Raw genomic sequence first — 13256 nt, 5'->3', positions numbered from 1 at the left:
TGCACATCCTTACTGCCCATGAAAAGATTATTATGTCTGAATTCTTTTTTTTTTTTTTTTTTTTTTTGGTATTTTTCTGAAGCTGGAAACAGGGAGAGACAGTCAGACAGACTCCCGCATGCGCCCGACCAGGATCCACCTGGCATGCCCACCAGAGGCGACACTCTGCCCACCAGGGGGCGATGCTCTGCCCCTCCGGGGCGTCGCTCTGCTCCGACCAGAGCCACTCTAGCGCCTGGGGCAGAGGCCAAGGAGCCATCCCCAGCGCCCGGGCCATCTTTGATCCAATGGAGCCTTGGTTGCAGGAGGGGAAGAGAGAGAGAGGAAGGAGGGGGGGGGGTGGAGAAGCAAATGGGCGCTTCTCCTATGTGCCCTGGCCAGGAATCGAACCCAGGTTCCCCTGCACGCCAGGCCGACGCTCTACTGCTGAGCCAACCGGCCAGGGCTTGTCTGAATATTTTTAAAAGCATCAGATCATATTCCTGCTTTCTATTTAACATTTTTGAGTATTACATCCAAACAAGAACCTCTAATTCTCTTATATAGGTACTCACAACTTACCTATTCTTTCTGTGGATGTATATAGATTGTTCCCAGTGCATCCCTATTAGAAACAATGCTGCAATGAATACTATTATAAAAATGTCTTTTTATTTTTAAATTTTTTCTTTTTATTCATTTTAGAAAGTGGGGAGAGAGACAGAAAGAGAAGTGAGGAGGAGCAGGAAGCATCAAATCCCATTGTGCCTTGACCAGACAAGCCCAAGGTTTTGAACCGGTGACCTCAGTATTCCAGGTCAATGCTTTATCCACTGTGCCACCACAGGCCAGGGAAAAATGTCTCTCTCTTTTTTTTTTTTTAATTTTTTTAAATTTTATTTATTCATTTTTAGAGAGGAGAGAGACAGAGAGAGAGAAGGGGGGATGAGCTGGAAGCATCAACTCCCATATGTGCCTTGACCAGGCAGGCCCAGGGTTTTGAACTGGCGACCTCAGCATTTCCAGGTCGACGCTTTATCCACTGCGCCACCACAGGTCAGGCAAAAAAATGTCTCTTTTTAAAACACACCAAAAGGCTTGATTTGATTCAAGTTTTTCAGTTTTTGTTTTGTTTTGCTTTAGCAAATACACTTCATAGGTGGTAGTATACTTTCATCAGGAGGCATAAAATTATTTCTGCTGGTCGTCTCTCTTTTGTGACATTAGCGGCAGTTATAGTCATCAGGGGTTCCAAAAATGGCAATATAATTATTTCATTCCTTCTTTATTTATTGACTAGACTAGTCCTCTAAGGAGCAACTTCTCGATATACACCAAGTTTAACAGTAAGTCCTTCAAAAGAAAGTACTGGTAAGGAAAAGTAGGATTGATTTTTGTTTCTTTCCCAAAATTAGTTGGTTCCATATTATCCTCCAAAAACGACCAATGGAGTTTTTAGAATTTGCTGTTATTATGAACTCACTGATACAAATTTATTTGGTTTCAATTATAATCATTATTCTTATTAAAGCTCAAATTTTCTCATTTGGAGGAATAACAGCCTCTTCTGGTGGCTGCTTAATACTTTTAACATAACCTCTGTAGTCTTTCCTGCTTGCTGGCACAGTAAAACAGTTCAAGCTTATTTTGTACATTTCCTGCCGCAGATTTGGGACCAGCCAATCTGGGATTGCACAAGACAAGGATGCCTATTATCACTGCTTCTTTTCAATATTTTGCTACATGTACAGAATAGTAAGAACATAAGAACAAAAATGTCTAAGGATGGAAAAGGAAAGGAACTGCCATTATTTGCAGACAATAATATTGAATATATGCAAACAATGAAGTCTATAGGGACTTTTATGACCAGGTCCAGTAATGTTACGATAAGTAGACAAACAAAAATCAATTGTATTTCTATTTACGTACAATGTAATAATGTTTAAGGAACAAGAGTTCCAAGGAACCTATGAATAAATTTCACCAAAGATATGTAAGACCCTATGGAGAATATTGTAAAACTTCAGAGACCTAAAGCAGTGGAGTGCTACATTATATTGATAGAAGGGAAGACTGTAGACAAGCAGTTGGGTATAGCAGGCCAGGCTGAAACTGGAAAGAAACAAAGAATGCCCACCATGGAGAAGCTCCCCAGCCTACTACTGCCATTTGAAAATGTCATCTAGCATTGTCAAATCCTCTGATTTACTAAGAGAAACTAGAAATCCAGATTTCTATGAGAAGTTCCTTAATTTTTAGATGTAGGCAGAAAATTCAAAACAATCTTTAAGTACTGTGCAAGAGAACAAAATATATATGTGAAAAAATATGGCTCCTGAGCCACCATTTTCCACTCCTGTAATTACTAACTTCTTAGATACTCAACTTTATTTCTGGGTTGTGTTTAAGTCACAAATAAAAGTTTATAAAACTTACAGGAAATCTATCACTGCTTTTGTTGTAAAAATGTTGAGAATACTGACTCTTACATTACTAAGAGACTCCTACCTAGACAAAAGACACACCCAAGAAAATCTTTGCTAGAATTCAGTGTTTTTCAAAAAATTTTGCTGTCCTTGGGGAAATGGTAAAATGACTAATATTGACTTTTTATTTACTTAATCTTCATAATAACCCTGCACAGTTTTAGAACTGTTCTCATTTTACACATGAGAAAAATGAGAGAGGAAGGTTGAGAATCTTGCTAAAAATAGCAGAGATAGTAAAGTAACAAAGCCAGAATTCATACCCAGGCAGTCTGGTTCCTGCAGCTGTGTTCTTACATTGGGGTAATAACCACATAACTGAGTGGAGGGGATTTCTGTCTTAGTTGCCTCTCTAACAGCAACTACACTGGCTTTGTGTTCTGTTTTCTTCCTTCTCCCAAATCTTACTTTCTTCTATTCTTTTTCTCTTTTAAGTAGATGCCAGTAACATATGCCATCTAAAATCCTTTGTATAGCAAGGCAGGAGTAAAATAAATAAATGACTCAATAATAAACTTGCTGTAGCCTGACAAGGTGGTGACACAGTGGATAGAGCATCAGACTGGGATGCGAAGGACCCAGGTTCGAAACCCCGAGGTCACCAGCTTGAGTGCGGGCTCATCTGGTTTGAGCAAAGCTCACCAAGCTTAAACCCAAGGTCGCTGGCTTGAGCAAGGGGTTACTCGGTCTGCTGTAGCCCCACAGTCAAGGCACATATAAGAAAGCAATCAATGAACAACTAAGGTGTCACAACGAAAAACTAATGATTGATGCTTCTCATCTCTCTCCATTACTGTCTGTCTGTCCCTATCTATCCCTCTCTCTGACACTCTCGCTGTCTCTGTAAATAAAATAAACTTGCTGTAAATAGCTATTTATATATTCAAACTAAAATCAAAGACTGAATAGGCTTTAGAGTTATACAAGATTGAGTTCTAATCCCCACTATAATATGCACTAGCTGTGTGAATTTAAACAAGTCAGGTGAGCTCTAAATTTCAGTTTCCTCATCTGTTATAGGATTATTTAAATAAGAATCTACTAAATGTGGCCTGCTAAAAAATTTTAAATTATACATTGGCTCATATTTTATTTCTATTGGTCAGCACCATGCTAAATACTGTAGTAACGCCCTGGCCAGTTGGCTCAGTGGTAGACTGTCAGCCAAGCTTGTGGATGTCCCAGGTTCAATTCCCAGCCAGGGCACATAGGGGAAGCATCTGTCTGCCTCTCTCTTTCCCTCCCGCAGCCAAGGCTACATTGGAGCAAAGTTGGCCTGGATGCTGAGTATGGTTCCATGGCCTCTGCCTCAGGTGCTAGAATGGCTCCAGTTGCAATGGAGCAACGCCTCAGATGGGCAAAGCATCACGCCCTAGTGGGCATGCCAGGTGGATCCCAGTCAAGAGCATGCAGGAGTCTGTCTCTCTGCCTCCCCGATTCTCACTTCAGATAGATGATAGATAGATAGATAGATAGATAGATAGATAGATAGATAGATAAGATAGATGATAGATAAATAGATAGATAAATGCTTCAGTGAAAAGTAAAAAGATACAAGTAAAATTAGTTTTAGTGATATATTTTATTTAACCCAGTATATCTAAAATATTGAACATATAATCAACATAAAAATTATTAGATATATTACACCTTTTTTGTACTAAGGCTTCTAAATACAATATGCATTTTACACTTATGGCACATCTCAATTTGTACACTACATATCCATCCGTAATATTTGTCCTGCAATAAAATTTCCTAAAATTTACAACTGATAAATGAGATTCACATACCCAAGTTGTCTAAAACATATTTTAAAGTTTTCCAATAACTGCACACCAAGTACACCCCCCCAAAATTTTTAATTTTCCTTTAATATTTGCCTCAGTTAAGCTAGCCATATTTCAAGAGACCAATGGCTACAGAGCTAGTGGCTATCCTAATGAACAGCACAGGTCTAACAAATAAAACACGATTAAAGGGTGGCTGTTTTTACATATAATTAAATGAAAATGGCACTGTGATTCATATATGCAAGTGAGAGAATCTAGACCAGAAACCTTTATGGGTACTTAATAATGAAAATTCCTATGGATTGGGTATTAAACTACTGATATACATAGAGCCATGATTTATTCAAATGGAAACAGAATAGGGATTTAAAATTATGACTCCTATCTGACCAGGCAGTGGCACAGTGGACAGAGTGTTGGACTGGGATGCAGAGGAGCCAGGTTCGAAACCCCAAGATCGCCAGCTTAAGTGCGGGCTCATCCGACTTAAGCATGGGATCATAGACATGACCCCATGGTCACTAGCCTGACGCAAGGGGTCACTTGCTCTGCTGTTAGTGCTACCCCCCCAGCTCCCCTTGTCAAGGCACATAAGAGAAAGCAATCAATGAACAACTAAGGAGCCACAACTAAGAACTGGTGCTTCTCATCTCTCTCCCTTCCTGTCTGTCTGTCCCTATCCGTCCCTCCTTCTGTCTGTCACAAAAAAATAATAACATAAATTTTAAAAAATAAAATTATGGCCTGACCAGGCGGTGCGCAGTGGATAGAGCGTCAGACTGGGATGCGGAGAACCCAGGTTCGAGACCCTGAGGTTGCCAGCTTGAGCGCGGGTTCATCTGGTTTGAGCAAAGCTCACCAGCTTGGACCCAAGGTTGCTGGCTCGAGCAGGGGGTTACTCGGTCTGCTGTAGCCCCACGGTCAAGGCACATATGAGAAAACAATCAATCAACAACTAAAGTGCCACAATGAAAAACTGATGATTGATGCTTCTCCTCTTTCTCCATTCCTATCTGTCTGTCCCTATCTATTCCTCTCTGACTCTCTCTCTGTTTAAAAATAAATAAATAAATAAATAAAAAATAAAAATAAAATATCAGCCCTGGCTGGTCAATCAGCGGATAAATCATCAGCCCTGGATATCCCAGGTTCAATTCCTGGCCAAGGTACATAGAAAAAGTAACCATCTGCTTCTCACCCCATCCCTCTTCTTTTCTCTCCATATTCCCTGCCCACAGCCAGTGGCTTGACTGGTTCCAGCACTGGCCCTGGGCACTAAGGGTAGCTTATCTGATCCAAGTGCATCAGTCTCAGACACTAAATATAGCTCGGTGGATTTGAGTATTAGCCTAAGGTGTTGCTGGGTGGATCCCAGTGGGGGCGCATGCAGGGAGTCTACCTCACTATCTCCTCCTCTCATCTAATAAATAAATAAGTAAGGAAGTAAATAAATAAATATCACCTAAGTCTTACATCTATCCTGTGATTTAAAGAATTTGTCTTCAAAGAACTCCCTTGGGAGTATGCAAATATACTGTTGCCATGATGTTAACAGTAGCTGACTGAGTGGAGGGCTTAAGAGTTTTACCCTGACCTGACACTTTTATAATAGAGTATATCAGATTTCTGTAAATCTAACGTGTCTACTTGAAATTAGCTAAAAAGAATATATAAACATATATTTGCTTTACAGTACTAGCTATGCCATGCACTACAGGAATAACGATCTGAATCAATTTTTCTTTTTTTTTTTTTATTGATTTTACAGAGGGGGCAGGGAACAAGAAGTAGTTGCTTCACTCTAGCTATTCATTGGTTGCTTCTCGTATGTGCCTTGACTGGGCAAGCCCAGAGTTTCGAACCGGCCAGCGTTTGGGTCCAGGTCGGCACTCTATCCACCGTGCCACCATGGGCCAGGCTGAATCAATTTTTCACGTGGTAAAAGCACATACATTTTTGTCCATAGACGACTGCTGTTGTTTTTGCCTGCCTAATATTTGGTCCTCCTTCCCTCTGCTACTGACACCTCAATTTTCCTTTGGTGAAATAATGCTCTCCTGCTCTCAAGCATGTACTTCTAGAGAGGCTAATCTGACTGCCAGCCCCAAGACGAACTCAAGACTAATCCGTCTAATAGGATTCATCCCCCTTACTTTTTTGTTTTAACTCAGGGGTGGGAGAATCTGTTTCTACTAAAGTTATGAAGCTAAAAAGAACATAAACTGGTGGACAACTTTCCTAATAAATATCCAAACATTAACAATACTTATCTTCGAATAATGAAAATATGGATGGTATTTTTTTCCTACCTAGTGTTGCACATTCTTTCCTTCAATTTTGCATTCTTTTCCTTAAAAAGACTACTTAGCATATAATACAATTCTTAAATTAATTGAAATCAATTTTTTTTGTGTGTGTGTATTTTTCTGAAGCTGGAAATGGGGAGGCAGTCAGACAGACTCCCACATGCGCCTGACTGGGATCCACCTGGCATGCCCACCAGGGGGCGATGCTCTGCCCATCTGGGGTGTCGCTCTGCCGCAACCAGAGCCATTCTAGCACCTGAGGCAGAGGCCAGAGCCATCCTCAGCGCCCGGGCAAATTTTGCTCCAATGGAGCCTTGGCTGCTGGAGGGGAAGAGAGAGACAGAGAGGAAGGAGAAGGGGAGGGGTGGATACGCAGATGGGCACTTCTCCTGTGTGCCCTGGCTGGGAATCGAACCCGGGACTCCTGCACGTCAGGCCGATGCTCTTCAACTGAGCTAACCGGCCAGGGCTGAAATAAAATTTAATAGCATAAATAAGGACTGTAAAACACTATACCCTTCTCTGTGACTCAAACCCCTTTTATGGATAAACACGGACAGAAGAAAGCAGTTATAACCAAGAATATGCTCAAAGCTGAGACTCGCTATAGAATATGCCTTTGTGTGTGAGAGAGGGTCAGGAAGCAGACCCGCACAGTGAGTATAGCAATCAAAGCAAGAGGTAATTAGGACAAAGTCTTTTTTTTTTTAATATTCTGTTAACTTTATTTTTAGAATTATTTTAAAGCCCTAAAATAACATGAAGCAATGATGCTAAGATGAAAAACAGGAAAATAAAAATAAAAACTTCATGTAAATGTAAACTGAATTCCATTTAATTAATGTCAATGTTGGAGCATACCCCAATATTCAGTGCTCAATGTTCAAGCGTATTTCAGGTAATAGGAAAAAAAAATGTTTTTAATAGGATAAAATTTTAATGCCATTATTTGGCAACCACCTAATTTCTTTTACTTGAAAACATCTGTCGTGAGTGTTCCACCTTATAATATAGTTCTCAGAGAAAATAATTAAGGAAACATTAGGCAAACTTTTCCTAAATACTCATTCTAGTCCAGGCACTGTCACAGAACAATCACAATCTACTGGTTAACCCTGGTCAGGTTTTAAGAAGCTAGCTGCCACCATCAAAACATATTTTAATCCACATAATGAGAGATTCCCAATGGAAAGGACGACTGATGGCAGTATCATGCCTTTCTAAGCCTATAGTTTTCTCTCTCAATTCTACCCGCAGTTCAACAATGATCAGACTACAAGACTATCAAAGTATCCTGTCATCCTGACAGGAAAAGATTGAAAGTCTCTGAGCTACTGTCATTCAAACAAGAGTACCCTTGCTAGATGTGGTCTCAGCCCAGCCTACCTGTCCGAAGTGAGCAGGATAGCCCAGCATGTGCATATATAGTAATTTTGCCACATTCCGACACCGGTATGTATTATCTTCTTCTCTAAAAGATGACCGGATTGCAGCACATTCTTTCTGGATCATTTCTCTTTCTTCGGCTTGGGTTCGAGCTGTCCGGATGGTCCGGATCAGCTCCCGCAATCTGATGGGGGCTGGCATCCTCTGGACATGAAAAGACATTAAATAAAGATGTTCACATATTTTTACTACCAAAACCATTCACACAACTTTCCAATAAATTTCTGATTCTTATGAATTCAAGACTTGCTAAGTCAGTGAGTGATACAAAGCTTCAGCAAAGCTATTGTAAACAACTCCCACAACTCAGTTAACTTCTGGATAAAATAAAACTAAGGATATTAAGTATTAAATTCAGCAAAATAAAACATAGAATACTTCAACATGTAAAGTCTGGCCCTGGCCAGTTTACTCAATGGACAGAGTGTCAGCCTGGCATGTGGATGTCCCAGATTCGATCCCCGTTCAGGGGATGAGAAGCAACCATCTGCTTCTCTTCCTCTCCCTCTCCCAGTTCTCTCTCTCCTCCACTCTCTCAACCAGTGGCCCCACTGGTTCAAGCGTTGGCCCCAGGCACTGAGGATAGCTCAGTTGATCCAAGCATTAGCCTCAGGTGCTAAGGATAGCACAGTTGGTTTAAGCATCAACCACAGACAGTGGATCCCAGTCAGGGAACCTGCAGGAGTCTATCTTCCCTGCTCTCACTTAAAGAAAATAAATTAAAAAAAATAAAGTAATAAAGAAAGGTTTATGGCTTAGCCTTAGAGAAAACAGGTATTTCTACTCAGCTGTCGTTAAACTCAGCACAGTTCAACAAAGTATCAGATGAATACTGAATATTACCACAAAGCTCAACTCAACAAAGTGAGGGATTAGGAAAAAAGACCAATCGTCAGGTTAAATCACCTTTCCAAAAAATGTTATTCAGAACACTGGAATTGCTTTGAAAATGTGATTGAGGAGAAAAATAGTAAACCAAACTCAGAGGATTATTAATATCATATTTTCCTGAGTATTTTTAAAAGTAAAAAAAGAACCTGTAATAGCCAAAATGATCATTGGAACCCAAAGGTCACTGGCTCAAGCCCGAGATTGCTAGTTTGAGCAAGGGGTCACTGGTTTGATTTGAGCCCCTTGTACGTACGATTCAAGGCACATATGAGAAGCAATCAATAAACAACTAAAAAGACACAACTACAGGTTGATGCTTTTTATCTCTCCCTTCCTCTCTCTATCTAAAAAGAAAAGAAGAAAAAGAAAATCTGTCTGACCTGTAATGGCGCAGTGAATAGAGCACTGATCTGGTACACTGAGGTACCAGGTTTAAACCCCAAGGTTGCCAGCTTGAGCACGGGCTCATCCAGCGCCAAGCATGGGGTCACTGGCTTGAAGCCCAAGGTCATCGGCTCAGCAGGAATAACCCCCACTTTACCCGTCAAGATACATATGAGAAGCAATCAATGAACAACTAAAGTGCAACAACTACAAATTGATGCTTGTAATCTCTCTCCCTTCTTGTCTGTCTCTCTCTTGCTGATATATGTATCTGACAAAGGACTTGTATCCAGAACATAAAAGAAGCTCTCAAACTGCAGTGTTTTAAAATGGGCAAGAGAGTAAAACAGACACTTCACCGAAGAGATATGAGAATGATAAATAAGCACATTTAAAAAGATGCTCAACATTGGCCCTGGCCGGTTGGCTCAGCAGTAGAGCGTCGGCCTGGCGTGCGGGGGACCCGGGTTCGATTCCCGGCCAGGACACACAGGAGAAGCACCCATCTGCTTCTCCACCCCTCCCCCTCTCCTTCCTCTCTCTCTCTTCCCCTCCCGCAGCCGAGGCTCCATTGGAGCAAAAGATGGCCCGAGCGCTGGGGATGGCTCCTTGGCCTCTGCCCCAGGCGCTAGAATGGCTCTGGTCTCGGCAGAGCGTCGCCCCTGGTGGGCGTGCCGGGTGGATCCCGTTCCGGCGCATGCGGGAGTCTGTCTGACTGTCTCTCCCCGTTTCCAGCTTCAGAAAAATACAAAAAAAAAAAAAAAAGATGCTCAACATTATGTACTAGAGAAATGCAGATTAAACCACAGTAAGATACCTCTATACACCCATTTTCTTTTTTTTTTGTGGCAGAGACAGAGAGCGAGAGAGAGAGAAACAGATAGGGACAGACAGGAAGGGAGAGAGATGAGAACCATCAATTCTTCGTTGTGGCTCCTTGGTTGTTCATTGATTGATTTCTCATATGTGGCTTGACCGGGGGCTAGAGCAGAGTGAGTGACTCCTTGCTCGAGCCAGCGACCTTGGGTCCAAGCTGGTGAGCCTTGCTCAAACCAGATGAGCCCGTGCTCAAGCTGGCAACCTCAGGGTCTCAAACCTGGGTCCTCCACATCCCAGTCCAACGCTCTATCCAATGTGCAACTGCCTGGTCAGGCCTATTTTCTTTTTGTGACAGAAACAGAGAGAGGGAAAGATAAGGACAGTCGGACAGACAGGAAGGGAGAGAGATAAGAAGCATCAATTCTCCACTGCAGCTCCTTAGTTCAGTAGTTCTCAAACTTCTTGAAGTCGGGGCGCATTTAAAATCCTACAAATTGTAGGCGCACTATATACAAATTTCTGAGAAATATGTTGTAACAATTAAGTCAAATATTAAAGAAAAAAATATAAAGTCTGAGTGTGCTTTTATGGTAAAGCAAAATAAATACAAAATTAAATTTATTCTGATATTAAAAACATTTTTATGTTACATTTTTTGAGTTATGCTTTTTAGAATTCATAAAAAAGAGAGGTTAAAAAATAAAAAAAAATTATCTTTCTATATATATAATATAGATACATTCTTAATAAGATTTAGTAAATTCAGCAGGTCCTGGCATAAATGTGTTAAGTTTTTTCATTCTTGTGTTTATGAGAAACATGAGCCTGATGTGTCCTAGCGATTTCTTCAATGTTTGGGCATATATTTGAAAGGAAAACTCTCATTTCCTCGTCAATACACTGAAGAATTTCTCTCTTTTTACTCTTAATTGTGTTGAGGGTAAAAAATCCTAATTCACATAAATAGGATGTTGAAAATTGTAGTAAAATGTTCAAAGCTTTTTCAGATATTGCCACATATTTTTCTTTTATAGAAATCCAAAAGGGGCCCTGGCCGGGTGGCTCAGTGGTAGAGCATCAGCCTGGCGTGCGGAAGTCCCGGGTTCGATTCCCAGCCAGGGCACACAGGAGAGGCGCCCATCTGCTTCTCCATCCCTCCCCGTCTCCTTCCCCTCTCTCTCTCTCTCTCTTCCCCTCCCGCAGCCGAGGCTCCATTGGAGCAAAAGATGGCCCGGGCGCTGGGGATGGCTCCTTGGCCTCTGCGCCAGGCGCTAGAGTGGCTCTGGTCACGACAGAGCGACGCCCCGGATGGGCAGAGGATCGCCCCCTGGTAGGTGTGCCGGGTGGATCCCGGTCGGGCTCATGTGGGAGTCTGACTGCCTCCCGTTTCCAGTTTCAGAAAAATACAAAAAAATACAAAAAAAAAAATCCAAAAGGCTTCAAGAGACAATTCCTTATGTTTAATCATCAGATGGCTTTAGGCGACCCCTGTGTTTTGGTCGTTCAAGCCCCACCGGGGTCGCGACCCACAGGTTGAGAACCGCTGGCTTACAGCCTATTCCCCACACTTCTGTCCCACAAAAATCTAAACTCCAAAAACCCTGTTGGTTTTTTGGTCCCCAACAGACACCTATCTCTCTGGAATACCATAGGGCGCACCTGGAAATCTTCTAGGGTGCACCAGTGTGCCCCGGCGCACACTTTGAGAACCATTGCCTTAGTTGTTCATTGATTGCTTCCTCATGTAAGCCTTGACCAGGGGTGGGGGGGCTACAACAGCAGAGCAAGTGACCCCCTGCATAAGCCAATGACCTTGGGCTCAAGCCAGCGACCATGAGGTCATGTCTATGATCCCATGCTCAGGCCAGCCACCTTGTACTCAAGCTGGTGAGCCCGCACTCAAGCTGGTTGCCCGTGCTCAAGCCAGCAACCTCCAGGTTTCAAAGCTGGGTCCTCTGCATCCCAGTACGACGCTCTATCCACTCAGCCACCGCTTGGTCAGGCTACACACCTATTAGTATGGCTAAAATACCAAGTGCTGGGGAGGATGCAGAGCGACAAGTATCACATGTTGCTGGTAGGGATGAAAAATGGTACTGCCACTCTGGAACAGTCTGGCAATATGCTTACTATATAACCCAGCAATCTCACATCTAGGAATTTATTCTAGAAAACATTTCTTCACAAAAATACTATCTATGAACGTTTAGAGCGCCATGTTCATAATTGTCAAAAAAAACTGGAAACAAAATGTAGTAAATTCATAAAATGGAACACTATGTAGCAATAAAAAGGAACAGAATATTGCTATATGCCTTAACAGCACACAGGTCTAAGACATTATGCCCAGTGAAAGAAAACTGTTTCAAGAGGTTACATACTGAATGATTTCAATTATATATTTTCAAAGGGACAAAACTATAGTGAGGGGGAAAAGATTAACACTGGTTCCCAGTAGTTAAGGTTGGGGATACTAAAAGATATGTAAGAAAGTCTATTCTAAAAATTCCAGTCATTTCAAATCCTGCAGAAGAGAATAAGAAATCTGTATCTTTATTTTGGCCAAAGCCCTGAAAGGAGGGAGGCACACTGCAGGAACTATGCACTGGAAGAAGGAGCAATTAAAGTGAAGCAATTACAAGCAGAAGAAAAAAACTACTAGTTTACAGAACTGAGCCTAGTAAGCCAGTCTTTCCCCCTGCCCGCACCCTAGTCTTCTTACATTAATAAACCTTGGAGATTATAGTTTTGTATTTTGAATGAAGACTTTTGAATGATAGATCAAAGTTCTTAAATCTTTCAAATATATACTGTTAATATAACATTAAATAGTCCTGTTTCTATAAATCGTAAAAATACAGACATTTCATTAAAGAGCAGTTAAAAGAAATATTAGAGTCAAAACAAAAAAAAAGAAAGATCTTAATAATCAACTATCATTGTCCTCCAAGCAAACCAGGGCAAGCAGAGTTCTCCAAACCTCTGTTCCATCAACTAAAAAATAATGGCATAAAAAATAATAATAATATGGCATAGAATTACCGCTAAAACTCAATGAGAAAATATATAGGATTTGATAAACATCTTTCAAATCATCCTATTTTCAGTTTTTTTATTTTAAAAGTATCATTTTTTATAAGTCAAATGTA

The 13256-nt window shown here is 41.2% G+C and overlaps 2 protein-coding genes across 4 annotated transcripts in view; one reads left to right on the top strand and one right to left on the bottom strand.

Moving 5' to 3' along the window:
* Positions 1 to 13256, top strand: part of LOC136380711 (IST1 homolog) — a 450214-nt gene that overhangs the window by 321899 nt on the left and 115059 nt on the right. The gene's annotated exons all lie outside the window — the stretch shown is intronic.
* The window catches only part of AP1G1 (adaptor related protein complex 1 subunit gamma 1), a 93228-nt gene that overhangs the window by 58125 nt on the left and 21847 nt on the right, over positions 1 to 13256 (bottom strand). For all 3 annotated transcript variants that reach the window (XM_066348747.1, XM_066348748.1, XM_066348746.1), the window contains one exon: positions 7954 to 8157. In XM_066348747.1, coding sequence (XP_066204844.1) covers positions 7954 to 8154 — 201 coding nt within the window. In that variant the 5' untranslated portion in view covers positions 8155 to 8157. The remainder of the gene's footprint in view (positions 1 to 7953; positions 8158 to 13256) is intronic.

This window comes from Saccopteryx leptura, chromosome 9 (assembly GCF_036850995.1).
Source record: "Saccopteryx leptura isolate mSacLep1 chromosome 9, mSacLep1_pri_phased_curated, whole genome shotgun sequence".
Classification (NCBI taxonomy): domain Eukaryota; kingdom Metazoa; phylum Chordata; class Mammalia; order Chiroptera; family Emballonuridae; genus Saccopteryx; species Saccopteryx leptura.
Note: the sequence above shows the minus strand (reverse complement) of the source record. Positions and strands in the feature narration are given on the sequence as shown.